At 50.4% G+C, this 27,684-nt stretch overlaps 1 protein-coding gene across 6 annotated transcripts in view; it reads left to right on the top strand.

Moving 5' to 3' along the window:
* The window catches only part of NRAP (nebulin related anchoring protein), a 69,356-nt gene that overhangs the window by 31,395 nt on the left and 10,277 nt on the right, over positions 1-27,684 (top strand). For all 6 annotated transcript variants that reach the window (XM_032313283.1, XM_032313281.1, XM_032313279.1 and 3 more), the window contains 17 exons: positions 337-534; positions 1,115-1,219; positions 3,852-3,950; positions 4,795-4,899; positions 6,061-6,168; positions 7,879-8,190; positions 9,256-9,360; positions 12,094-12,192; positions 13,788-13,892; positions 14,596-14,703; positions 15,246-15,359; positions 16,805-17,002; positions 18,708-18,812; positions 19,938-20,036; positions 21,943-22,047; positions 22,396-22,503; positions 23,386-23,697. In XM_032313283.1, the coding sequence (XP_032169174.1) occupies positions 337-534; positions 1,115-1,219; positions 3,852-3,950; positions 4,795-4,899; positions 6,061-6,168; positions 7,879-8,190; positions 9,256-9,360; positions 12,094-12,192; positions 13,788-13,892; positions 14,596-14,703; positions 15,246-15,359; positions 16,805-17,002; positions 18,708-18,812; positions 19,938-20,036; positions 21,943-22,047; positions 22,396-22,503; positions 23,386-23,697 (2,385 nt within the window). The remainder of the gene's footprint in view (positions 1-336; positions 535-1,114; positions 1,220-3,851; positions 3,951-4,794; positions 4,900-6,060; positions 6,169-7,878; positions 8,191-9,255; positions 9,361-12,093; positions 12,193-13,787; positions 13,893-14,595; positions 14,704-15,245; positions 15,360-16,804; positions 17,003-18,707; positions 18,813-19,937; positions 20,037-21,942; positions 22,048-22,395; positions 22,504-23,385; positions 23,698-27,684) is intronic.

The following is a 27,684-nucleotide window of genomic DNA, read 5'->3' as shown; positions in this document are numbered from 1 at the left end:
ACCAGCTTGAATTCAGGCTCATCTGGCTCTGGAGCCCAAGCTTTGTCATTCTGCCTCTTAAAGAGTCTACAGAAACCTTGGATAGAGCCTTCTCCTCCTGGATCAGTCAGATAAAAAGATTTAATATTGGTGAGAGGCATTCCTCCTAGAGACAAAGTAGTGTGGAACCATAGCTCCCCAGCACTGCCCCCTTCTAGACCCAGAAATTGAGTCACACCTTTCTGATAGATGAGTGGCATTGCCAATTCCTCATGAAAGCCCAGGCTTCTTTCCTGTGTTGTAAATCACTTCTGCAAAGGCAGACTTCAAATAATGGCCTTGTTGATAACATTCAAGGTTGAATACAAGAAAGGCTTCGAGGAGAGTAAGACCCACTTTCACCTCCCCATGGATATGGTACACATCAAGCATGCTAAGAAGGCCCAAGCTCTGGCCAGTGACCTGGACTACAGGACAAAGCTGCACGAATACACCGTACTGCCTGAAGACATGAAGACTCAGTGGGCCAAGAAAGCCTATGGGCTCCAGAGTGAGGTGAGCCCCCCTCACTGCCAGTTCTCCTCATGCCACTCCTGCAGTTGAGTACAGGGACATTTTGAGGGTGATTTGGAACCCGTGAATGAGTCTATAATGTAACTCGTAGGAGCAGGAAGAGCTGCCAAGAGGGGCTGGACCCAGGGAGACGGGCAGGGAGGTAGAGCTGTGGATATTAGTCAAGACAGCAGAGGCTAGAGCGTGGAGACCTGGGGCTCCGAGCTACTGCAGAAGTCAAGATGTGCTGGTAATGGTGACGAGCAAAGAGGAAGAAGCCAGTGTTGAAGATGGCAAGTAAATCTTGGAAATTTAGCGGGTTGGTAGATAAGATTTTTGGTGAAAAAGTCTGAAAAGCCTTCTTTGTCGTCGGTGGTGGGGTTTCAGCACTGAGACAGAACATGCTACGAGGTGGGCCCAGTGGCTTCAACCCCAAGGAGAGTGCTGTGTCTGACTATAACAGTGTAGGGGGACAGTTCTTTTAAGAAAACAAAGGCAAGAGTAGGGATTCCCCTAAGTCTCCCGTCACCTTTGGCCCATCTGCCTCCCTGCGTCCCATTACAGCTTGGGTTTTCCCTTGCAGCTGCAGTACAAGGCCGACCTAGCATGGATGAAAGGAGTCGGGTGGCTGACGGAGGGAAGTCTCAATCTGGAACAGGCCAAGAAGGCTGGGGAGCTGGTCAGCGAGGTAACCCGAGCACAGGCCCTGGCTTCTAGTGGCTCTCAGCCCACGAGACCCTGAGAGCCATCTTTCCCTCTGCTTCTCCCTCCCCAAGCCCCGTGCTTGTTTGGGGCCTGACTCAGAGGAGTCCTGCTTCATTTTGGCACCTGACGCTGGGTAGTCTTCCACGCCCTTACCCATCCTGGGGAGGTGTCTGTAAGGAGCCTACTGGTTTACATAGAGTAGCAGTGGCATCCAAAGAAAAATTCGGAAGGGTGGTCCTACTCAGTCGATGGGCACGTGGGGAAATGTGTTTGTCACGGAGGTGCGTGCCATTCCTCCTGAATCAGAGAACCTTATGTTCTGAGGTCAGCGTTCCCATGATGCCGGTGCCTTACACTCACTGCAGATTCCGGGCAAGCTTCTCGAACCTTCCGATCCTCTTCCTCTCGGGTAAAACCGAGAATGTTAGAGCATCCCCGCGGCTCTAAGCCTCTGCTTCTCTTTGCACCATGTAAAGCTGGCTTTGGCAGCTGGCAGAGGAGGACTTTTGAAGGGCATTTCATTTGGAAGTGTGACTATTTCAGGAACTCTGTTTGGGCTCTTCAAAGGGAACTCTTGTTTCAGGATCGGGAGGGCTGAGTCGGCATCTCTCTTGCAAATGGTAATAATAGTGATAATGTAGCTGACCTTCATGGGCCGATAATAATTATGTTGTTATTTGACGGCTTTGAGTGCATTACATACATATGGCTCACAACCGCCCTATGGGAGTAGACACTCTGACTACCCTATCAATATCCTCATTTTCATGAGGAAAGAGATGGAGAGTCACATTTCAAGCAGGCGGCAGAGCTGAGCTCTGTCCCGGTGTGTGTGGTCTGAGGCCCCAGCTCCTGCCCACGAAGTGGTCTTGTATCCCCAAAGCACGTTTTGTAAATTAATCTTACTTTTCCTGCTCATCATTCTCTCAGACACAGACACACTAAGGGTTGGAACATAGAAATAAGGAAGGTAGAGAAAAGTGAACGACACATTAGGGTTCCTCTTACTTTAGCTTCTTTTCCAGCCTGCTCAACTCCAGGTGGAGCAAACAAAGCCCTGTGTGTCTTGGATAAAAGTTTGGGGAGGAGACCCAGCTGGCTGACCTCCATCCTCGGGAGTTCCCATCTCTGCCTGACTTCCTGTGCCTACTAGTTATTAAGCTCCTCGAGGGCCAGGAAGATAGCACCCTTTTCTCCTGTTTTATATTTCTATTGTGCCCTGTACAGGGTGGACTCTTGGCTGCTCAGTTAAGTTCTTACGATTTGACCAAAGGCAGAGTCTGGAATGATGGGGAATTTCCCACCATGGAAGGGTAATGCGACTTCCTTCAATTGTGTGGTGAAGTTTTCCCATTCAACGCACTGGAACGAGAGGGGAGAATAACAAGTCCCTTTGGAATATTGTCTCTAGAATTTCTTTTCTTTTTATTTTTTTAAGATTTTATTTATTTATTTGACAGAGAGAAAGAGATCAGAAGTAGGCAGAGAGGCAGGGAGAGAGAGAGAGGAGGAAGCAGGCTTCCTGCTGAGCAGAGAGCCCAATGCGGGGCTCGATCCCAGGACCCTGAGATCATGACCTGAGCTGAAGGCAGAGGCTTTGACCCACTGAGCCACCCAGGCGCCCCTATAATTTCTTTTTCCTCAAGGGAGGACACTTGGAAGCTTCGATATTCCAAACCCTATTCTGGGCTCAGCTGGTCCCCGTGACCCTCTTGCTGACAGCACCGGGGTTTTGCTCCTCTCGGCTCTCCCCTCCACGTGAAGCTTCAGCTTCAGTCCGCCATGCTCAGCTGCCTCCTTTCCCGTCAACTTTGGCATGTCCGGTGGAAAAGCCAAAGGAGCCAACCTCCGGGAAGGACAAGGAGTCCCTGTGAGGAGACGGAATTAGCACATCTGAAATGTTGCCAGTTACTTTGTGGCTGGGAGGCGGGGACGCCGGGAGGACAAGACCTCAGTGATCTGGAACACGGAGAAACTGTGAGGGTGAATCCCACCAGGCTGCCAGCCTGCTCTGTCCGCGACCCCCAACATGTCCTCTCCCTAGAGCACAGGGGCTCCTCGGATGGTCGCGACAGCACCGCGCGTTCCGGTGACGGCTCCTGTGAACACTCTCGTGCCCCCAGACTGCCCTTACCGAAAGCAGAGCCGCGAAACCTCTGCCCCTCCCCGCGGTGGGGCAGCTGCTATTTTTCGTACCATTGTGGCCAGAGTGGCTCTGGGGATTAAGGGATGTGCCCAAGGCCACGAAGCTGGGAAGAGGCGGAGGCGAGCTTTGGCCTCCGTCTTCCGGGTGGTGAAGTCCCAGTTCCCTCGGTCTCACTTTCCTATGCCAGATCTCGATTTACAAGATGGATGCATCTCGGGGCACAAGGGGGGATATAAGGGTTAGTGGGGGGAGAAGTTCAGGGCCTCGCTCAGGACCAGCAGCTAAGAGAAGCTCCCCAGAGCAGGCTGTGTCAGGTCTGTGGGGTCCCGATGGGGCTGCAGACCCCGCGGGAGGGCTCCTGCCCAGAAGATGGGGGCCTCGCTGAGAACGTGCGTGTGGTCGTGGGCACAATTGTGGGGTGGGGACAGCCATATCTGAATGCCACAGGGTCCCTTTTCTTTGGAAACAGAAAAACTACCGGCAGAGGGTGGATAAGCTGAAGTTCACCAGCATGGCCGACAGCTCCCAGATGGAGCACGCCAGGAGGAGCCAGGAGCTGCAGAGCGGGGTGAGTCCCGGGCTGCCCCAGCCCTGCCGGGCCACTGTGTTGCAGGCTGGGCCCAGGCGCGGTCTAGGAACCGTGAGGTTTCGACAGGCTGGGCCCGGCTTGCCCGGGGGCCTCCAGGCTGTACAATGAAACAACATGTGCCTTATTTACACATCAGTGTTCGGCAGGCGCAGCCGCCCCCCCCCCCCTCCCCCGCCACCACCGAACAGGTGCCGAGCTGCTACAATGGGGCCAGGACCTTACTGGCCTGCCTTCCTAAAGGTCTAAGTACACGTCCCAGAAAAGGTGCCATCAACAGAGCTCAGAGTCAGCAGATAGCCGCGGTGTGGGTGGCTGGGAGGGAGGGAGAGAGAGAGAGAGCAGAGTGTTCAGACGCCCACTGACGCTGACTTTCTTGTCACTGCTCACTTCCCGGGGGTCAGCCCCTGTGAATGCACTGGGATTATTGGGATTGATGGTGGGGGTGCAGGCGGCGGGGTGGGCTTCTAATTTTTCTCCTTTGGGGAGTCTGTGCTCATCCAAGACCTCTGGGGGGTTATTTCCTGCGGCTGTGGGCAGCGTAGATGGGAACAGCTTGGGAAGGTTGATGCCTTCTCATGGCAGAAGTGTGGGGACAGAAAGCCTGGAGGTGTTGGTTCTCAGCTCCTTACTGCCGCTGCTTCTGCTACTGCCCTCCGGCCGGAAGCTGCCTTTATTGGATTCTGCTGGCCAGTGGCTGGTCTGGGCCGTTTTGTAATGGACTGCCTGTGCAAGTCACAGAGACGGCAAGCAGATCTGAAGACGCGTCCGTGATGCCAGCCCACCCCGCACCACCTGCTCCTGACCCAGGGCTCTCTCCCAACAGGTGGCCTATAAGGCAGGAAACGAGCAGTCTGTCCATCAGTACAGCATCAGCAAAGACGAGCCTCTCTTCTTACAGGCCCGAGCCAACGCTGCCAATCTCAGTGAGGTATGGCAAGAGGGAGAGGGCAGCTGTAGCCTCTGCTTGCCCACGTAGCCCTGGGCAACAAAGTCCACCCACCATATTGGGGTGTCAACAGAGGTTCCACACATCTGGGCACTGTAAATAGCCCATCCAGCAGATCTTGATCCTGGCCAGTGTCTTAGGGGGGGAGGGAAAGACCACCTTTCCTAGGACAGAGCTGGTGGGAGTCTTGAACCACTGAGAATATAACAGGGTAGGAGGCAGTGGTGATTGCCAGTCCTAGTTAGAACAGCATTAGTATTGATTAGCATCAGTATTGATAAGCAAGTGAGGCTTCAAGGTGTTCACGCCACACTGCTTGGGTTTGCTCCTTGGGTCTACCACTTACTACATATGTGGCCTTGGGTAAGTTCTTTGCGCTCAGTTGTCCCATTGGTAAAATCAGGGTCATACTAGTTCCTGTCTCATTGGGTTGTCACAGGCTTCAGTGAGTTAATATACAGAAATCCCTGGAAGGAGTATGGACAATGTAGCTATTACTCCTAGACACAAAAGCATGCATGGTCCCAGCTTCTTTCTCTCTGTCTGCTAGGAGAGGCCTTCCTTAGCTCTCACACTCAGCAACCTGGTCCTTGGAGTCCTGGTCCCTGTAATAGGTAGAGGGGAGAATTAGAAGGAGCAACAGAAGCTAAATCAATTCACACACATAGAAAGAGCAGGAGACTGGCAGAGGAAGGAACTTGAAATCTACAGGTGGGGGCAGGACAAGAGCTAGGAGGAGCAAGGACAGACCCAGGGGGACTAGAGACTGGGGGCAGGAAGACAAAGGGAGGTAGTAGCTGTAAATGCAGCAGCAGCTGGTCTGGGGTGTGAGTAGGCGGAGGTGGGGAACAGACCTTCCAGAAATGTTGCTGTGGGTTTCGAAACACTGCACCACTGCCATGTGTTTGAGACCTCCCTGAAGACTCCTAGTATTTTTCAAGGTCTCTGGAGTTTGAATTCTGCTTCTTTTGAGGGAAGCCCTGTGTCAGGAGGCCCTGAGGCAGGAACAAGGAGGTCCGGTGGTATTGCGGGTACCAGTTTGCTGTGGAGGGCCAGTCAGTGTTGGCCTCTGAGAGAGAGCATTACAGAGGCCAGGGAAGCCCTCGCACGGGAAGGTGATCTCTTTCTCCTGCCTCTCCTCAGAAACTGTATAAGAGCAGCTGGGAAAACCAGAAGGCAAAAGGGTTTGAGCTGCGTCTCGACTCCTTGGGCTTCCTGGCAGCCAAAGCCAACAGGGACCTGGCCAGTGAGGTGAGTCGGTGCTCAGTGAAGGCTCTCATTTTCCGTCCGGGAGAGTCAGAGCGTGTCTGCACAGGCTCTTCAGCTGAGTCTCAGGGTCCAATCTGTGAAGTGGGGAGAGAGGTGACGACTTTGCAGTGAGACTGCCACATGATGCCCAGCGCACTGCCTGCCACACGTTGGTTTTTAATGGCTGGAAGCATTAGTAGTAGTAGTAGCAAGACTAGTGATCTAAATGGGTTATTTGACAGATTAACTGATGCCCAGAGACCTTCCAGGACTATCTCAGGACGTTGTGGCTGGTCACTGGCTAAGAGTACAGGCTCTGGTAGCAGGCGGACCTCGCTAAAATCCTCGCTCCGTCCCCTCTCAGTATTGTGACTCTCGGAAGGCTGTGCCACCTTGCGCCTCTCCATTAACTCATCAGGAAATTGGCAGTTGCGAAGCAGTTATGAGGAAAGGAAACGATTTCATGCGTACTGAGTTTCCGTAGTCCAAAGCCATCTGCTGGGAGTCTGATGTGAGCTAAGAAGCCTAAGCCAGAATGTAAGGCCAAGTCCGCTCACTTCATCAAACAGTCTGGCTTCCGAAATAGATGCACACCCATAAATGTACTTGTCTCTATAAATATATGGAGATATCAGCTGAGCGAAACAGTGGTTTGGTGGCGTGGTCGATCTACCTTCTGGCGTAAGCTCCTTCTCTGCTCACCTGGGAAGAGCTCACCAAGCAACCCTGGTCTGCAGACACGCTCTGAGGCCTGGAGTATGTGTGTGTGTGTGGGGGGGGTGGTGTCGCACGCTCACCTCAGAGTGAGGGTTCAGTAAAGACTGCTGTTGTAGCTGGCACAGAGGACAGGAGAGCCCAGGTCTCCTGATCATGTTGAAAAGGTTGCCACATGCTTGTGTCCTGTGACAGTTTTTAAAGCATTTCCACACATATTTTTTTCCTTCTGATCCTTCTTACTCTTGGCCTCACATCTTTTTCCAAGCCGGTGTGCTCACACGTGCTCCCCACTCTCCTGCATATTTCTGTGGGCTCCGGTTGTGTCATCCGAGCTCTTTTCTCTAACGGCAATCATGCTTAGGCTCTTCTGTGTCTTCTTCATTTCATGATCACTTTCTGTTTATGGTGTTTTCACTATTCCCAGGAAGGTATTTAAAGTGACTTTCGAAAGCAGCAGGCCACTTAAAACTAAAGCCAGAATGGGGCGCCTGGGTGGCTCAATGGGTTAAAGCCTCTGCCTTTGGCTTAGGTCATGATCCCAGGGTCCTGGGATCGAGCCCCGCATCGGGCTCTCTGCTCCATGGAGAGCCTGCTTCCTCCTCTCTCTCTGCCTGCCTTTCTGCCTACTGGTGATCTCTGTCTGTCAAATAAATAAAATGTTAAAAAAAACCCAAAAACCAAAAAACAAAACTAAAGCCAGAAAAAACAAGGCTGAAGAGTAGAGATAAGAGACGGAATGTCACCAGGAACTTAGGAAAAGACTGTAGTGCAGCTGAGCCTTCAGTGTAGCTCAGAGCTGACGGGCAGCTGAGGTGAAAAGAGAAATAACGAGTAATATTTTAGTTTACTGTGTGATGATAAGAGGCAAACTCCTTATGACTCTAATTCTAATAACATTCTGTTGTGTGGCTGTGTTTGAACTGTCGTGCCTTCTGTTTGAAAGAGAACAACGGCTTTAGGAGATGCTGAGGCACTCCACTCTCTTCCTCCATTTAGGTGAAGTACAAGGAAGATTACGAGAGGTCCCGGGGGAAGCTCATTGGGGTGAAGGACGCCCGGGGCGATTCACAAATGAGTCACTCGCTGCAAATGTCCAAGCTGCAGAGTGAGCTCGAGTACAAGAAAGGGTTCGAGGACACCAGATCCCAGTGTCACGTCTCCCTGGACATGATCCACCTCGCGCACGCCCGCAAGGCCCAGCATCTAGCTACAGACATCGGCTACAAGACAGCATCTTATCAGTTCACCGCTTTGCCCACAGACATGAAGGTGGAATGGGCCAAGAAGGCGTACGATTTACAGAGTGATGTAAGCTCCGTGTGTGCACGTGTTCACGTGTGCTAGTGCCCCCACCAGTGTTTGCCCAAGCCACCCCAGACAATAGCGGATACATCCAGATTCCTGTTTCTGGATCGCAGGGCGGACCCATCCTCCCTCTCCTAGCGGCTCGACTTTTATTCCAGCTCTGCCCACTTTAGATCCTATACCAGCACCCAGAAAAATCGCAAAGGGACTTTCTTCTCCTGGGTTTGCTCTGCCTACGTTTTCCCTGTTTCCTTTTACTGTGGAGGGGGCAGATGGATGTGTGACCTTCCTAACTGTGGCCTGTTCTGGGACAGCATCTCCCATCCTCTTTCCAACCTTGGCAGTCCCTTTGCAGGGGCAGCACGTTAACCCCCCAGAGCCCCCCTCCCCTTTCTCCCTGTGTGCCCCACCTGGCTGTTCCACACGGGGCTGGGGAGGGCAGTGCTGACATCCCCTTCCTGGTCGAGCTGTTTCCGGATAGATGGGCGATATGCTAGTTTTAGACAAGTGTCCATTTAAATGGCTTTCCATGAAAACGACTCCTTCAATGGTGAGTAAAGAAATGAGACCCCCACCCCACCCCACCCCCCCACCCCGCGCCACACCGAGGTGTAGGAAGGAATCCGGCGCGGTGGGAAGCCTCGGCTGTCTTGTGAAATTCCCTCAAATAGCTCCCCACCTGGGTTCCGTTGTGAATTCTCATTTTCTTCTCCCCTGCTTGTCATTTTAAGCAAGGAACCGGGAAAGCAGACAATGAGGACGCTCCTCTGCCCGAGGTAGACACGCGTCCTTAATGAGGGACCAGGTGGATGGGCCCCGCCCGCTCCACCCCGGGCGCTGCTGGGCGGGGCCTAACGCGCGGGGGCCCGGGGACGCTCCAATTACAGGGGAAATTAATTGACATTTTGGAGCCCTACCTGTGACTGTACAGAAATGGATAAGACAAAAGTGGCATCTAATTTGACTCAGCTGGCACCAAGGCGACATCTGGGCGCCGTTAATAGCCCTTTAAATGTCTGCGCACCAACAATGGCCTGCCTTTTTTTTTTTCCCTCTCTCCTTTGTCAGAACCGATACAGGGCAGATGTGAGGTGGATGAAAGGCGCGGGCTGGGTCGCCACCGGGTCATTAAATGTGGAGCAGGCGAAGAAGGCAGGAGCACTCATTAGCGAGGTGAGATTTCCTGACAGCGTACAACAGGCCTGGCTGCACTAGGCGTGTGGCATTTCTGTATAAAATTAAAATAATTTCCACTCAAAAGGCAAAGAAAAAGGCAAAGCTACATGAAAGGCCTGGAAACCCAGACAAGGGCTGGTAATTAGGGGGAAACTGCATACCAAACACACACCAGTAGGGGCCCACCGAGCCCTGGCAAAAACAAAGTTGGTGACAAATGGTATTAGGAATAGTAACGACAATCAAAAAAGAGCTCAATTGCTACCCACCAACTTACCTTTTTAATGAAGCAACAAGGGAGAGATGAGGAAAAGACCCATTTATTGCACCCAGAAAGCTCTTTCGTGACTTTCTGTGCATTTTCTCCCTCTCCTTCTGCTAAGTGTAAACAGTTTGAATATTCACGTGGAGTGGAGCATGTGACTTGGGTCTCTCCTGATTGGGGAGGGGGGTCTCATTTCTATTTAAATCTCACTCCTGTCTACTTGTAGCCTCCCTGGCTGGACCCGAAGGTGTCACGGCGTGTTAAAAAGAGCCGTCTGCTCATATTTTAGGAGAGTTTCGCTAAACAGATCGTTTAGAGACTAGATCAAGATTTCTCAGTCTCAAGACTATTGACATTTTGAAAACTCTGGCTTGGGGGTAGCGGGGGGCTATCCCGAGTCTTGTGAGGTGTTTGGCAGCACCCCTGGCCTCTACCTTTTCGATGCCAGTATCACCCTCTTCCCGGTTGTGACAACCAAAAATGTCTCCAGACTGTGCCCAAAGGTAGAGAGCCACCAGACTAGACAGGCCAGGGAGTGGTCCTTGCCTCATGTTCACACCGTGGCTGCGCACCCTCCAACAACCCAAGTCCCCCTCTGTTCATGTCTGTTTGCTCAGGAGGCAAGTGAGAATTTTTTTAGTTGCTTTCAGAGTAATCTGGTCTTTCTAGACTTTTCTGGGTCGGGGGGAGACCACAATGACATAGCCCCAGGAAAACCTGTACCCTTAGTTAGTAGTCTCCTGGGACCTTGTTTTGAGAAGACTTTCCTACTAAGTGAGTAGGTAAAACAGAAAGACCCCTCACTTGTTTTTTCAAACACACTTGCCCAGCGTTGATATTTTCCTGGGGGAGGTTATTCTGACATGTCACAGAGTGGGTTCTGAAAGTAGGATCGGTCTGAGTGGCCTAGTTTTTCGGAATCTTAGTCAACACACAAGCCTTAGAAGACCCTGGGAGCTCTGTGGCTACTGTACTACCCTAAGTAATTCAGTCTGATTGAGGAAAGGCCCTTTTAAAAGGATGATTTTGAGAAACTTGCAGGAGCAAACATCTAGGTTTGAGGACTCATGATCCTAAACTCTCACTGGACCCACTCATAAAAGGATATAAAAAATGAATTATACACTCAATTTAGACTTCAAGATGATTCCTTCATGCATCTAAGTCTGGCACCCAAGGGATCTTTCTGGAACTATTTATCCCATGGTGGGCTTAATTTTCCACCTCATTTTGCAAACCTACTCAACAAATGTGCTTATCTTCTACGCTTCACACCAGTTCTCAACTTCAGTCAGGCAAGAAAATCCTTCGGCAACTTTGCCCAATCATCTCATTTCAGTTTGGCACATTTCCAGTTTAGTGTCAAATTGCCTGACCTCTTAATTTTCAGATAGAACGCCACACACTGTTGAAAGAGCCACAAATGTACACACGCCTATCACTTAAAGCAGGAGCTGGCAGACCTTCTTTGTCAAGGACCAAATAGTAAATATTTTCAGCTTTATGGGCCACACGATTTCTCTTGCAGTTCCTCAACTCTGCCATGTGAATGAATGAGCACGGCTGTGTTCCAATAAAACTTTATTTACAAGAACAGGTGAAAAAACAGAGAGGGCTGGATGTTGAACTGTATCTGCTTTAAACAAAACAGGATACAAAAATGGAACCTGATAAATGAGGAAGTGTTTATAAAATAACTATTCAATTTGCGGAAAGATACACTTTATAATTCCATTGAGATAGCAACTGTGCTAGTCTTTTGGAAATGTATTTGGATTAAAAAAAAAACAACAACAGGAATTAAGTGTGACTTTTCGAATCTGAATGGGGTATCTAGATCTTTGCCAGCATTTGAATTCTTTGTAATTCTTTGTTTTTTTTTTTTTCCCCCAGTGTCTTTCAAAATGTGTGATGGCTCCTTTCAATAATAGCGGTCTTCTTTGTGTTATTGTAACATTTTAAAGAATTCTTGCTTGTGTTAACTGGGTCCTAAAGTGATTGAATTATTATATCATTGGCTGTTAAATGCAAGGGTTTTGACTGTGATGATCTCTGCGGTGTCCTTTTGGGGAAGGAAAACGGGATGCTTCAATTGATAAATGTGACTTCCTTCTTGCTTGGGGGACCCAAACTAAGATATGTAAACAACCGTGACACAGTATTTGAAGCCTATAAAAAGAATCCTTCCCTAAGTGTGCATCCCGCAGTATTTTACGGGAATAGCCTAATTTTGCGATGTTTTCTTTGCACCCGCTAGAAATACTTTAATGTTAATTGACATGAGGTTATTCTTAAATTGAAACAAATATTAACCTGAAGGCACCGAGGATATAAAGATGGAGGAAGCCGACTAATAATTATGTTCACAAATTCACTCTAATCTCAAGCAACCTATGATTTTCCCTTTCAAATGGTATGAAAGAGCAGCACAAAATTCACAGCTTTGATCTTTTTCTGCTCAACAGAAGAAGTACCGTCAGCATCCAGGTGCTTTGAAGTTTACCAGTATTAAAGACACTCCGGAGATGGTCCAGGCCAGAATTAGTTATACCCAAGCAGTGGATGTAAGTGATAATATATATACATTATGACTCTAAGAGTGGGCTCTTCTTTCAACACTGCGATTGAAGCCGAGGGGTTCTTGTCTTGCTCCTTCTGTTGTTCTAAGGATGAAGGAACTTCTTGTCCTTTTGCCGAGACACACCTTAGCAGGGGTGCCTCCTCATTAGGATGCAAATGGGGTGTTGATGCCAAGTGGGGCTCCGCCACCCTGCTGTCCCCATGCTCTCCTATCTTCCCATTTGCATGTTTTCAGGAATTGTCTGTGGTGGGGCCTTTTCCCCCTGTCCTTCTTGTTTTGAAGTGTTATTTTCAGAACTGAAACTTTGGGGGCCAAAATTCTCGATAATTGGCAGACTTAGCCCTGCTAGGACTCCTTGGGACCCAAGGGCAGAAATTCTCGCTCTCTGAATTCCCCTAACGACTTTGAAAACGATTTGGGTCTTGTGTACGTAAGACTGACTTTGAAGTCATTTCCCAAATTCCTTTTATAGTGTGGAACTGAGATCTGGCCTTTTGCCCTCATGGCACAGTGTTTTTTGGGGACTAAATTGAGCCACGAGATCCTATAAAAACTCACTTTAGGATATGGATCAACCCCATTTGGCTGATTTTATTGAGACAGGCTCATAGATCCTTATGCAGGGCAGGCACGCCTTAGAAATATCTTCAAACTGTTCAACTTGCCATAAGTAAAATTTACAAAAATTAATGGGAGAGGAGTTTTAAGATTATCTCTCTTGCTTCCCAGTTGAATACATTATTCTGGGGATGCCTTATTCAGCAGGCACTTGGAAATGTCCTCAGTGCCTGTCAGTACATGTTATGGGATGATTTACACACTTACAGGTTTAGGGATTTATAATTTATTGATGAGCAGCCCAGCAGAAGCACCTGAATTCCGAGAAACACAGATGGTCAAACAAGAACTTTTATATGAAGGAAAACAACACCCGCTTCTTCCTTACCCTAACCGACTCTAGGGGGCACTGCTGCGATACGGAGAAACTTGGACACACTAATGAGATTTAGGATGGAAAAGGCTGGTTTAGCAACTCTCTCCGGTGGTCGATGCCAACTTCGTGTGTCGTCTCTACGAGGATGTCATAAGCCCAAATCAGAGTTCTGGGTGGCTAGGACCCCAGACCCACCGAGTGGACATTTATTAGCACAAGAATCCTTGAGATGAGGGGACGGAACAAGGACTGAAGTCGGCCCAGGGCAGACCTCACTTGTGGAAGAGCCATCTCTTATGCTTCTAGATTTCGATGCCCTCTCACGGTTTATAGGGCATAACAGATTTACTAAGGTTTAACTAGATCTCGTTTTCTGCTCACCCACCGTCAGCAGATGCTACAAGTGGAGAGTGTTTGCTGAGAGGCGAGTTTTAGCCTGTCTTGTCCCGAGCTGGGAAGGGGGCTCGGGAGGGGATGAGGAGCACGTCACCGTGCTGGCTGTGAGATCTCGGTAGCGGCACCCAGCATCCTGTCTCTATGGGGAGGGGGCAGCCACCCCACCCTTGTCCCCGGGAGTGCAGCTTGGCTGTTGCCTGCGTGGAGGAGGCTCCCGGGTCTAATACAGAACCTCTCTTCGTCCACAGAGGTTGTACAGGGAACAAGGAGAAAACATAAAGCATCATTACACTCAGACAGCCGACCTCCCTGAAGTCCTGCTGGCCAAGCTGAATGCCATGAATATCAGTGAGGTGAGGCGGATAGAAGGGGTCCTGGTTTTAATTAGGGAGACCAGGGGGCCTGGGCGGGGCACAACAGCCTGGGCTTAGAAGGGCCTGGAGCCTAGTTTAATGCTTTGCTGTCGCCATCTTAAAATGTGTCATATCTCCATTGGCACGGAGCTCTGCAGATTAGGTAGGTTGTCTTGCAGAAGAGTCAAGCCCATTTATGAGAAGGAGACTGGGAAAACTGCCTTAGTATGAAGGGCATTTGTACTGAGTGGCTGAAATATGGAAGCATCAGAATATAGTGCATCCAGTGGCTCTGCCAAGGAGAGACCCTACCCTCCCAGGATCGTGATCAGCAACATCCCCCCGCCCCGTCCTTTGATAGAGACTGTTGAGTTTTCTGTATTTTACGTAAAGAGCTCTGCACACTCAACCTTATACTTGCTGCTTCCTATTCAGAGACATGTGGGTCTTTCTGACTCCAAGGATTCCCCCCCAGGAGGCTCTACCCCCACCATGGTGGACACGAGGCAGAATCCAACTCTTGGTGTTTGCTAAGACACCATGATTTCGAGCTTCAACGGAGGGGGGAGGGGGGTGGATTGGCGGGGGGGGGGGGGTGTGCGGGGAGAAAACCCAACAACAAAGCAGATCCCCATGTCGGTAATGAGAATTTCAGAACCGCCAGATCCCCTGACGTCTTTATTTGTCCACATCTTCCCAACAGACACGTTATAAGGAATCCTGGAGCAAACTTCGGGACGGTGGTTATAAGCTGAGATTGGATGCCATTCCGTTCCAGGCAGCAAAGGCTTCTGGCGAAATCATAAGTGATGTGAGCGTCCACCCCCATTACTGTGTCAATGTTTAATACTAACCAATTTTTACTGCATTTTGCCCCTCACCCCTGCCTTCTTTTGCCTGTGGATACAATCCTCTGCTCTCCCAAATGACTGTGTTAGGGTGTTCGGATAACGACCAGCGAGAAAGAACAGACCAGACAACAAAAAAAAATCCCTGGGCCCGGGTACAAAGCCCAATGCCGGACTGTAACTCCAGACCCCGGGCAGATGAAATGCACCCTCCGCCAGGCACTTTCCTAAAGCAAGTCCGCGGGCAGAGACTGCTAACAATGCACCCACCTTCCTCCAGCGTGGGCCGCCCAAGTGCTAGCATGTCCTGCCACTTCATACCCAGCCCTTTAGTCATTGGGAGTCTTGCATATGAAAGACTGGGCCTTTTGACGACTCCCGCGTTTTCTTTTAACTCACCCAGTCACTGTCAAAAGAACAAAACATTTTCGCCCAATACCCACCTCTCCCATTCCGTGTCCCTTGTCCCCGAGCTGTTACTCTCTCCCGCTCTCTTTCCCTTTAGTACAAATACAAAGAGGCATTTGAGAAAATGAAAGGGCAGATGCTTGGCTCCCGGAGCTTGGAAGACGATCTCAGCCTTGCACATTCAGCGTATGCGAACTCGCTGCAGAGCCAAGTAAGTGGGAGAAAATACGGTGGAGCTGGTCCCCCACCCCCCCGGCTAATGATATCCAGCCGGCTTACGTCCGCGGTCCTTCTGGTTGTGGCCACTGGTTCTGTCCAGACAAACTCTGTGTCGCTGTTAGATCCCTTGGCTCCTCTGGGCTTCCGCTTCTTCCTCCATCAAGAGAGCCTTAGCTCCCTTTGGGACTGGGCATTCTGTGATTTGACCAGTGGCCCCAGATGGGGGCTTGTGGGCTAGATTTGCACAGCAGAAGTACTCTCTTTGGTCTACAGAGTAAATTGATTGCAGACCTTTAAAAATGGAAATTTTCACATAAAAGTTTTAGACTTCTGGCCAGAAGCTGGGCCTGGACCCCTCAAGGCTAGAGTTGAAGTGGGCTGCGGAGAGCTCTGTTGAGAAGGGATCTCTGTTTCCCTGGTCGTGCAGCTCCCCTCCACCCCCCGCCACTTCTTGCTTTACTCCCCGGTGCTACTTGTCTGGCCCCTGGAAACATCCGGGTGTGCAGCCCTTGATTTCGCTCTCCTGGGTGCCGGCACGAGTGTGTACACGCTGTCCCCTTGCACACGTTGTGAGTTGGCTGACGGATCCACTGTCACAGAGGACCAAGCCCTTCTGCATGTTGAGCCTCACTTGACCATCAAACTGACCTAAGAGTGTGGGGTTGGACATGAATTGTCCTTGGCTTTATGCTGGGAGTCGGGGAGGATTTATGGAGATGGGAGCAGGAGGTTAGGGAGGAGTAGCTGGAGCGCTGGGAAGGAAGGAGGAAGTGGAGATTATGCATCAGAGTTCCAAGAAAGTCCGGAGGGAGTTTCATTGATCTTTCAACAGCTTCTCTGAGGACTGCAGTGGAGATCATGGTCTGGAATGGGCCTCTCCTTTTTTCCTTCAGCATGCATGTTGGGCTCTTGGGAGCACCCATCCCTCAGAGCTGGCCCGACTGCTCCTGGCCCCCAGACTTCTTAGGAGGTCTCAACTGATGCTTTGAAGAAGCTCTTCACAAGCTCACCTGAGTAGACAATCCCTGGTGTCAAAAATCTGAACTTGAGAGGGTGACGGGGAGAATCTGGTAGGTGACAGGGAGAAAACCAGGTTAGCCTTGTAGCTTCTTCCCTCTGGAAGACAGGAAGATCTAAAGACACGCGCAAGGGAATCACTGACATTATGTCTGTTTCTTGAACTTTTGTATGGTCTCCAATTGGGGGAGCCATGGGCCTTCATCATCCAAATCAGAATGACCACCAGGAGCTGGGGGTGGTGAGTGTTAGCCCCGGTCCCCACTTCTGAAGCCTGTCCCTGCAGGAAGGGACCACCGGTCTGGCCAGGATTGTCTCCCCTGCCTACCTGGGACAACTGCATTGCCACCACTCTCCCTGATGGTCCTTCTGCAAATGGTGGCTTTGAAACAGGCACTGTTGTTCTGTCTGCCCCTCTAGGTCAATTACAAGAAAGGCTTTGAACTCTCAAAGGCACACTTCCATCTGCCATTGGACATGGTAACCCTGGTGCATGCCAAGAAGGCTCAAGTCCTGGCCAGCGACCAGGACTACAGACACCCGCTCCCCCAGTACACTTCTTTGGCCGAAGACCTGAGGCTCAGCTGTGCCAAGAAAGCTCACAAGTTGCAGAGCGAGGTAAGGAGACCCGGCGTCTCTCTCGGGGCTCCATTAGCTGAAATTTGACCATGATCATGACCATGAAGCTCCTGTTGGCACTTTAGGGGTCTCTGGAGGTGAGAAATCCTAAACCTGGGTTTTCTTTGGAAATACTGCCTGGAGTTCCTGCCCAGCACGATTATACGAATTTAACAGCAGCAGGAAACATTTACTGTTTCTGAGCATTACGTTTTCATGCATGATCTCATTTCTACCTCAAAAGAACCCTAAGTCAATAGTCTTTATCCTATTTTAAGGGTACATTACAGTGAGGTTCAAAGGAACGGAAAATGTAGCTTGCCCTAGGTCACACAACCATCAGTGAGAAGGGGCGGGGCTCGAACTTAAATGGTGTCTGACCAAGATGCCCTCGGTTCACAGGTCTGCATGTTTAAGATTTGCCAATGGCATTGTTTCTGGCCTCAGCTCGGACTGGGGGTTCTTTATGGGGCTCAGTACATTCCTGAGCTGCCCATTTTCTGCGGGAGCCTATGCTCTGTTGGGAGAGGGTGGGTCAGAGCAGACCCACTTCAAGCAGAGGAGAGTGTCCAGCGGAGAGCAGGACCTCGGGCCCCAGAGATCCTTCCTGGGTCCCTGAAGGGAGTTGTAGAGGCCTTGATGGGCCTCCCACATGCATTTCAAGCTCATGCCGCCTGTTTGCTGAAGGAGGTGGCCCGGGAATATTAGGAAGCCTTGAGGATCTCCTTACTCCCAAAGAGAGCCTGGATGTCTCCTCTCAACAGGCAGGGGCATCCTGTTCAGTGCTCGCCTTATTTCCCAGCTTGCTGGGTTTCCCTGGGATGGGGTGTACAACTAACATGCCGGGATTGGAAAGCAAAACACCGTACAAAGACTGCTTCCTGGGCTGGCAGGGGCTGGAAGCGGAGGGGTGCGCCGATGAGGGATGTCTGTCATCCCTTCAAATCTTCCGGCTGCGTGCAGTGTTGATCGGATGACATGAACTGTCAGGAACCCCAGAGCCACTGTAGGAACGAGGGAGCAGCCACGCTCCACTTGGAACCCGTGTGTTGCCTGAGCAGAGTCCTCGCCTGCGCTGTCTCTCATTGTGATAGCAGTTGGAAGACAGCATGCCCGGGGGTGGGGGTGGGGGCAGGGCAAGAAGCGGGGGGGACACCTTGGTGGCTCTGCAGGGGAGTGAATTTGGGGACCCTTTAAACTGTCAGCCCAAATCACTCAGGTGCACACACTCGCGACCCGTGATAGACTCAGACAGGCCTGTGCCCGATGATTCTGGCTTCATTTATTAGTTCTTTCTTAACCCATGATTCGTTAATGCCGCCCTCTGCTGCTGGGTTTTGTTTTAGAAGACCTGTTAAACCATCATTTCCACATTTGCCCCAAGACGACTGACTTCCTAACCACAATCCACTCCGGTGTTTATTTTCTGATAGCCCACAAGAATTAAAAACCCGCCTCCCGTCCCTCTGTAGCTTCTGAGACAAGTGACAGCAGAAAAATCTTTTGTCCTGACCTACGTTTTTATTTCCCCGATGAGCGTTAACCGAGGGGCATCGTGATGTGCCGAGGGGGACCTCTCCGGAGAGACTGGCGTGCCCTGGCGTCCTAATTCTGATGTGGCCCTGCTGTGGGTCCTCGGTTTTTTTCCTTCGCTTCCGTGTTCCTTGAGTTTGGCTTTTCTGATGCCTCGTGTTGTTTCTTACAGAATTTGTACCGGTCAGACCTGAACTTCATGCGAGGCGTTCCCTGTGTCATCCCAGGCACGCTGGAGATCGAAGGGAGAAAGAAAGCGTCCGAACTCATCAGTGAGGTAACCAGGGATCCCGCATGGACCGGTGATGGGAGCCAGTCTGTTTCCATGGCAGAGGTTCCCTCCCGGCACTCAGCTTGCTGCTCCCTGCTAGAGCGAAAGAGATGTCCGGCTTAACAGTGGCCACTCACAGCATGATCTCTCGGCAGGTCCTTCTTCTCACTAGATTCTCCATTCCAAATGGATGTCCTTTAACACAGTTTTGCAAATATCGAGCTGGCTCCTTGGTGAACCCATAAGAATTATTCATCGGCTCCTAAGATCTGCTTTCCTAGGGTACAATGACAAGAAGGCAGGCCTTGGAGACCAACAGGGAGGGAGACTGAAATTCGAGGCCAGCGCTCATTGGCTGTGTGACTTCTAGCCTCTCACCTGCCCTCTCTGTCTCAACTTCTTAATCAGTCAAATGGGGGTACTCCTACCTCCCTCATTTAGTTTTTAGGGGACTAGCACTAACAATCTAGGCAACGGTGCTACTCTGGTGGCCGGGAAATGATGGATAGAAGCTTGCTGATAATTTCGTAGTAAAAATACAGAAGACTAGGATTCTAAGCTCTTTGAGCACGTGAGGAATCTTACTGACACCTGCTAGGGCTCCGGGACTTCCCCTCGCTTACAGATGCGAGGACAGGAGAGCATGTTGGAAGGCACTGGAAGTGTCATGTGGGCTCACACATTGATCAGAAGCTCCGAGAAAATGGAACTGGCCTCACCGTGGGAGTTTAGACTGAACTCTGTGCTTTCTTTTTCCAGTGAAATCTCAAAAGAGAGGGGTTTCTGAACCTGGTGGGTGCGTCAGAATCCTCTTTGGAACTTTAAAAGAAACACAGAGGCCTGGGCCCATGGGCTCCAGGGTGGAATGCGGGCATAATATATATATATATACATATTTAAGCTGCACAGTTGTTTCTGGGATACCCCCAAAGCTGAGCACCTCTGGGTCTCCCGTGAGCAGAGGTTGGAAGCAAAACATGGATGTCAATGGTCACGTTCACAGAGATTGTGAGAGCAGGTGTCCGATTGGGTTCCAGGGGATGGACAAGCAGTTGAAAAGTGAGGTTTTGTGTTTATAGCACTTGTTCCGCTTCTGCTTTTGTGCCTTATCCCGTCATCTTCTTCCCTCAGAGTAAATACCGTCAGCATCCCCAGTCATTCAAGTACACAGCAGTGACAGACACGCCCAGCCTCCTTCATGCAAAACTCAGCAACCAGATTACCAATGAGGTAAAATTGGATGGCTTTAGAATGGGCTTTTGCAAAACTGCTCGATTGTTCAAAATACGCCTGAATATGTGTAGGTCTGGGGCTGGGAGAAAGAACACGTGTTTGCACGAAAGTCTGGAAACAATGCCCTAAACAGAATGTAAACATTTTCCAGAAGGAAGGCAGGCTGAGCTGGAAATCAGGTTTAGTCTCTGGTTCCACGGGCAGTCATGGGCCAGAAGCACCAGCATCTCCTGGGGTCTTGTTAGTAGCACCAACTCGGGCCCCGCCCCAGACCCACGGAATCCACAAGGTCATTGAGCAGGATCCTTGTGGGTTTCCTCTGTGCGCTGACGTTCAGATGTACTGATCTGTCGCTCACCTGTTCTGTCTAGGCGCATACTGGCTAACCGCATGTGTACGTATGTTCGTTCTGATGATCAGCAGAGGGAGGGGGTGTGGTTACCCGGGGTGGTTACCCAAGGGCGGTCATGTGGTGTGTTATGGGTCACTTCTGGAATTTCTGCCTCCTCCCCTCACCTGCTGTGGGCTCACTTCATGGAATCGTCTCTAGCAGAGGGGCACACAGGGGAAGGAATCTCATGGCACCAGAGCATCGTTCCAGCCCCTCTGGCGGCTCTCTTGCAAGTTTGAAATAGAAATTGAGCCTGGCAGAGAATTAAACTTGGCATCGTCCTTAGTTTTAAAAATTCTCCTTCTGACTCTTCTGGAAGTCAGCTGAGACTTGGCTACTTATGCAGTGAGGTTCCACTCTCACCAAAGGAAAAAAGTAAGACAGAGCAGCTTGGGAGAAGAATGCCCCCAAAGGCTTGTGTAGCGACGTTCACCATATTCAGTTCCTCTGGGGTCTTTCCTGCCTGCTGCAGGAGCTGGTGCTGTGGGCTAACAGTGCCTCTTACAGTGGCCTCTGGCCTCAGAGAACTCCCCAGCCACAGACCCATTTCTGAGCAAGAGAATAGGTGTTTCTGGAATAAGCTGAGGCCTTCCAGGGCAACACTGCCGTGAGTTCGTTCATGGGAGGAGCTGGGGCTTTAGGAAAGGATGCGGAACAGGGCTTGGGAGCCTCTCTTCCACCAGCAAGAGCTTCTCCTAAATTTCCCAGATCTTAGTATTTATTGTCTTTATACCATATCCTCAAGGGAAGAGAATAATCAGAAGAACCTTAATGGTGTTCCTAAATGTTTTTTTCTTTCCTCCGCCTATTGCTGAGTAAAGTGTAAGGGAGGAAAAAGAAAAGAAACATCTTTTCTTTCCCCATCTTGGGTTCTCAGTGGGGATACTGTCACAAAAGACAGATTAACAAAAGCATACGAGTTTATTTAATGTAAGTTTTACAGGATATGGGAACCTTTATAAGGAGCTGAAGACCAGAAGAAACAATTAAACTTGAACATTTTTGTACGAGGTTTGATGAAGAGCGGAAAGTCATGGGCAGATGTGATAGAGTTAAGAATGGGAACCCTGAGGAAGGTCTGTTCCCTCAGCTTCCTCTCAGCAGCCCTCCATCTTCGGAGAGAAGGATGCTCGGTGCCTCTGGGTGTAGGGAGGGCGCCTCTCACAGGAGGATCTCATGACCTGCGCCCGGAGAGGAGAGAAGGAAGAGCTCTTCTAACCCCCTGCTGTGTCTCACATTTTCAGCTTGAAGGTTCCATATTCCGGGGTAACCTGTCCTGAACCCCGTTAAAAGCAACTTGCAATTCCTTACACATTCCTTTTATGTCACTCAATTTGACTCATGAAAGACTGTCTTTATTGAAAGAAAGCTCTTCCCCAAGGCAGCAGGTGTATCCACGACCCGGCGAGCGGCCTTCCGGGAACCTATCTCCCACTCGCAAACGAGGGACCTCCAGCATTGCAGAAACCAAAGCCTTGTCTCCTTGCTTGTTTTCTCTTCTCTTTTACCCAGCGCCTCTATAAAGCAGCCGGAGCGGATGAAATGCACCGGTACACCCTGACCCTGGGGCTGCCCGAGCTGGTCCGAGCGAAAGCAAACGCAGCCAATCTGAGTGACGTAAGCCTTTCTTGTTGCCAAGCTTCGAACGGGCTCCGAAGCCACGCATGTCTGTGGCTGGGGTGGCATCTCATAGCGACCCTTCCGGTGTTCCCAGAAACCTAAAAAAAAAAGGTCTTTTCGAGACTCAAAGTATATACACCTTTTCACAAATATGTCGTGCCCAAATGCGTCGGTGCGTACTACAGTGTGTGTGCTAATGAGATGGTCTTCGCAAAAGAGAGAGATTTCACTCATCAGGGATCGATTCTGGAACACGGTATTACAAATGAAAGGGGTAGCCTTTGTTCCCTGAAACATGTCATTTTTTTTTTTTTTTAAGAAGATCTACATGTGTTCCTACTGTAGGCAAAATACCAGGAGTCTTGGCGTAATCTCCGTGCTCAAGGCTACAAGCTGACAATAGACGCGCTCCCCTTCCAGGCGGCTCGCGTCTCTGGAGATCGAGCCAGTGATGTGAGTTGAATGATATGACCTTCCATCTTGCCTAATGTCTGTTAACTTCATGTAGAACAACGTCTAGGGCTGATTTTCCTGAATTAAAGCAAATCTATCACCCTGTGAGACAGGATGTCACCTGCAGAATATATTAGTTAGAAATGAGATTCTTTGACGGAGGGAGGGAAAGAAAGGCTCTGTTAATCAGGGGCTAAATTCAGGCAAAGGTCTCCAGCAGGAGAGAGGTGACGATCTATTTCTAATTGCAGTTCCTGAGCCACAATCACAACCACCCCCAACTCCCCAGCCCCCAGTAACATGTGCACTGCCTAACTTCACCTGGAATTCGAAACAGAACTTGCTCTAGAAACCGTAACACAGCCCTAACGCATCTTCCTCTTGGCTCTCTGTAGTTTCACACGTTGGCGTGAGGAATTGCCAGCTGTGTTTCAGCCACTCTGTCGATAGCGTCCATAGCTTTGGGACATGAAGGTGACTTTCTCTTTCCCACAAACAAATCACAGAAAATGTGGACTTCAAATAAACGGATCCTGTCTTTTGGGTTTCATGTTTTGCCAAGTACGCATGGTTAAAGCGCAAGTTTCTCTTTTACCTTTTTTGATGAATTCCTTTTGGCCACAGGACACGTTTAAGGGAGTGGGGCCTTTACTTTGGTTCTGAGGATCTGGTTCTAATTAGACAGGAAGAACGGAGCGATGTTTTAATTGTTCATCCCCTAGGGAGGAAGCATGCTCTCGGGCCAACCTCACTGTGGTTCTTCTTATAATCATCACGTCCTCACGAAAGACTAGGCGATTTTTCTAGGGTCTGCGGTGAAAACGTGCAAATGGAATGGAAGCAGGCCGAATGCCGGCCCCTGACCGCGGTCCTCCCTTGCAGTTTCTCTACAGACATGACTTTGTGAAGGAGCGAGGCAGGCTGATCGGGGTCCGGAGCGTGAGCGACGACCCCCGGCTCCAGCACTGCTGGCGGGTGGGCCAGCTGCAGAGCGAGCTTCAGTACAGGCGCACGGCGGCCAGCAGCCACGCCCAGTTTCACCTGCCCTTGGACATGGTGCACCTGGTCCACGCCAGGAAGGCCCAGGCCCTCGCCAGCGACCACGACTACAGGACACGGTGCCACGAGTTCACGGCTCTGCCTGAGGACCTGAAGATGTCCTGGGCCAAGAGAGCTCATGCCCTGCAGAGTGAGGTAGGGGCCTTCGGGCTGCGCACCAGCCTTCCCCCTCCCACCAAGACTGGGGGTAATCTCTGCTTCTCCCTTACCCTCCCCACCACATCAGAACCAGGACTTGCTGGGTCTCTGTGTTAGGTCATCTGAGTCGGAATCAATCAATCAAGTTGTTTCTTGATTGATCGATCAATCAATCAATCAAGAAACAGCTGTTTCTTGAGCACCTACTCTGTATCAGGCATCATTCCAGGCCTTGGGGATGCCACAGTCAATAAGAGTAAAAAAACTGCTGTGCTCATGGGGCTTCCACGATATGGGGGGTAGACAGAATGTGAGAAGTAGGATACATAGTATGTCTGATGGTGACCCATGTTGTGGAGACAGACAAAGCAGGGCAGCGGCGTAGGTGTGAAGGTGTGTGTGGACCTGCACATGTGCAATTTAAAATCAGAGGTGGGGTCCGGGCAGTTACCACTGAAAAGGCGACATTTGAGCAAAGACCAAAGTTGATAAGGGAAGGGGATACCACTCCAGCCAACGGAAGAGCAACTCCCAAGGCCAAGTCCCTGAGCGGGAGGAGCCTCAGCTTATTTGAGGCTGGCAAGAAGCAAGTGGGCGAGTGAGGAGGACGTGGCCTGGAGTCGGGTGTGAGAGAGCTCTGGGGCTGGACGCTGCGTGGTGGGGGTGAAGGTCATGACCGGAAAACAGTAGATCCAGTCGTGGCTGATGCGGACTGACTGACTGCCCTTACTGTCCCTCTTGCTCTCATGCCATGAGGCGGGGACAGTTATGACTCATCTTTAACAGATAAGGTCATGCGGGAGATGCCCAGGCAGGACTGGCCGTAGAACCCACGATCTCACCCACCTTGCTCTTGTGGAGGGAGTTCAAGGCAGGGGAGTCATGCTTCCCACAACCCCAGTGTAGACACAGACACAGAAAGGAGAGGTCCTCACCCAGGCAAGGGAACCAAACAGGTTGGTGGGGAGCCCCCCAACGTGTGCCGGAGTCCGTCGCACCCCCCTCCACTCCTCAGCTTCCTCCACTTGGACGTGTTAACGACACAGTGTGGACGTGGTCGACACCTAGGAACCCGCTAACCACCCAGTGTGGGGTGGTCGGCACGTGTGAAGCACGTGTTGTGCAGCAGGTGCTGTGCCACGAGACCGGGCACACATTGTCTCTCTATACCTTGGAGCAGCCCTAGGAGGAAGGAACTCTCATTTTAGAACACAGCCCGTGGGACTGTTGTCACATTAAGCCTTCCCATCCATAACGGGGTTTCTCAACTCCAGCAACCTGGATGTTCTGGGCTGGAGAATTCTTTGCTGTGGGCCCTGCCCCTTGCCTTGCAGCATCCCTGGCCAACTGGTTGGTCTATATGAAGCACCCAGTGTGGTGTCTGGACCACAGAAACAGGCCAGGAAGTGTTAGCTGTTTGGATTGCTCTCTACACCAAGCCTTACAATTCCAGTTGTCTTTAGGGCAACGACTGCTCTTAGGTTGAATGATGTGGCACAGGTAGAATATCATAAACACATAAGAGGGGGTTACTTATGAGTCAGGGCGGTGATGGTTTAAAGATCATCTAATTATTCATCACAGTCTGCTGGAAGAGTAGCATCACAGGGTTCATGAGCAAGTCCAGTGTGGAGTAGGGGGTACTCACGGGGCTCCATGCAGAAGGCATGGTCACCACGGCGCCCGCTGCGTTCTGCTGGAAACGCTTCCACTTGCTAGATGGCCAGACCACCGTCTGCAAGAAGAGCTCATGGCCTCACCCTCTTGTCAGTGGGCTGTTCCTTGGAGACAGGGAGGAGGAGACAAACCTCTGGGGCAGGGCAGATCCAGAGGGAGATACATAGGCCATCTGGGACCGAGCTGGGAGCCCGAAGATGTTGGTCGGAAGCCCCACTTTGTCACTTACGGGCTACGCGTCCTCCAGCTGTCCCTTCACTTTCTAGGCAACAGAAGATCAGAGAGGGTTGATTTGATTGGTGACCTCAGATTTCGGGGTTTGTGGGTAGATGTTTATGAGAAGGTGGTATCCATATATTGTAAGATTTTTTTTTTTTAACTGAGAAAAATGTTACCTCAAGCTACCATTTATATCACTTTTTTTTTTTCTGAAAAGAAAGGATATTTTATCCCTAAAGCCAGTAGGAAGAATAATTTAAAAAGAAGAGTACTTTCCAGGAAATGGTGGTTGGCACCCTTAAACGGATGTTTTACAAGATAGGCTGTGTACTACAATATTGAATGCTGAGAACCTGTTGCTTAACTTTTTAAAATCACCGTATTGTGCTTCATACATGGCTTTCTAGATCTGAAGTTTGATAGTTTGGGAGTGTGGATTCCAAGCTGCTATGAACAGAGGACACCCCATAAAGCCCAGCTGCTTTTGAGGCTTCCATTTTCTTGTGGTTGTTATTGAAAATCTAATTTCATGTGGTTATGTTGCATAGGAAAAGGAACAAAGGCTCCACGTGTGTTCGTTCAATTCAGCAGAGTCTGGGGGAGGAGCAGGACCCCTGGCCAGCAGCTGCTTCTCCTGCCTTCTCCTACCTAAGCCAGAAAGAAAGCTGTGGGTTGGGCCAGAGGGAGCCAAGAGGTGCTCACCTCTCTGGCAAAGGTTTCAGGCCATGATCGCTCAAGCCTTGCCTGTCCTGTGCTTGGCTCTGGAACGTATCTGAGACTGAAAAACACCTGCTGGGACTGTCAAGGAGACAGCCCTGGCCCCACCTTTTACAGCTGCATGACCTTGGGCAGACTCTGTAAGCTCTCTGAGCCTCAGTTCCTCCAGCAGAAACAACAACAATAACAATAGCTAAAATGTGTAGGATGTCTATTCTGAACCTCGCATTTGCTTCAATACTCTGCACGAACTATCTCATTTAGTATCGAAGTATGTGCTGATATGACTCCCATTTTTACAGATGTGGTGACTAGAGCACTATGATTTTAAATAACTTGCCCAGGATCACAGGCTGTCAGGGAAATGACTCGTTCCAGACCTCACCACGAGTCAGAGTGGAAGCTGGGCTCTGGGCTCCAGACTCCTGGTTTGGTGCTCTTTGGCTCCCTCTGGTGGCTGGATTAGGAACCCAGGCTCTCTGGCTCCTTAGGGTTCTGTTAAGGACCTTCTGCCTGGTTCACCCAGAGAACAGCCATCCACGACCCTTCTGAATCTGAACAGTCCCTTGAACACCAAAATTGTCCTGCAGATGTGTATAAGAACCCCACCTTTGCAGGGTGGTGTGAACGTTGCGTGAGGTGATGAGTCTAAGGCAAACTACGGTTGGCAAGAGGGTGATTATAAAGATTTTCATTAATAGGACCCAGATACCTCCTCCCCTGGTCATCTCCTGGGTGCAGTTGTTGACATTGTTAGGAATTGGGGACCCAAAACTGCAGCCTGTGCTCCAAAACGAGGGTGCCAGGAACCCCCCGTAAGAATCTGAAGGTGGCCTCCAGGCCTTAATCTGTGCAAGGGAAAGCAGCAAGACGGCCATCGGGGGAAGCCGGGTGCAGCTGGACAGCGTGAGAGGGTCTCGTATTATCTTAGAATCCTTCTTCAAATCCTTCTTCGGGGAGCTGATTCTTCTCGACTCACCTCCTCTCTCCCCTTCTTTCATCGGGAAGTCCGGGGCAGGCGTGTTGTTTTTAGGGTCTGCGTGAAGAGTCAAACCTGGGCTGGGAGCTGCGCTATCAAGAGACAATCCATTTATAAGAGAGTCTGAGGCCCAGTCAGATCTTTGGGGAACCAGCATCTTGCTTTCTGACTTACCTGCTATTGTACTGCTCAGCTCAACAAAAGGCGAGTTGAAAGCGTGCTCCCCACTTCATCTTGCGTATGAAAGGACCAAGGCCCGGCTGTGAAGAGGCCCTGTAGGATGATTCTCTCTAACTTAGAAATTTATCCAATTTTCTCTGTTCTTTATCAGAGTGGAAGGCAAAAGCTTTGCCGGTGTAGACCGAAAGATCGCGGCATACAAAGCAATCTTA

The sequence above is a fragment of the Mustela erminea genome, chromosome 14 (assembly GCF_009829155.1).
Source record: "Mustela erminea isolate mMusErm1 chromosome 14, mMusErm1.Pri, whole genome shotgun sequence".
In the NCBI taxonomy this organism is placed as follows: domain Eukaryota; kingdom Metazoa; phylum Chordata; class Mammalia; order Carnivora; family Mustelidae; genus Mustela; species Mustela erminea.
Note: the sequence above shows the minus strand (reverse complement) of the source record. Positions and strands in the feature narration are given on the sequence as shown.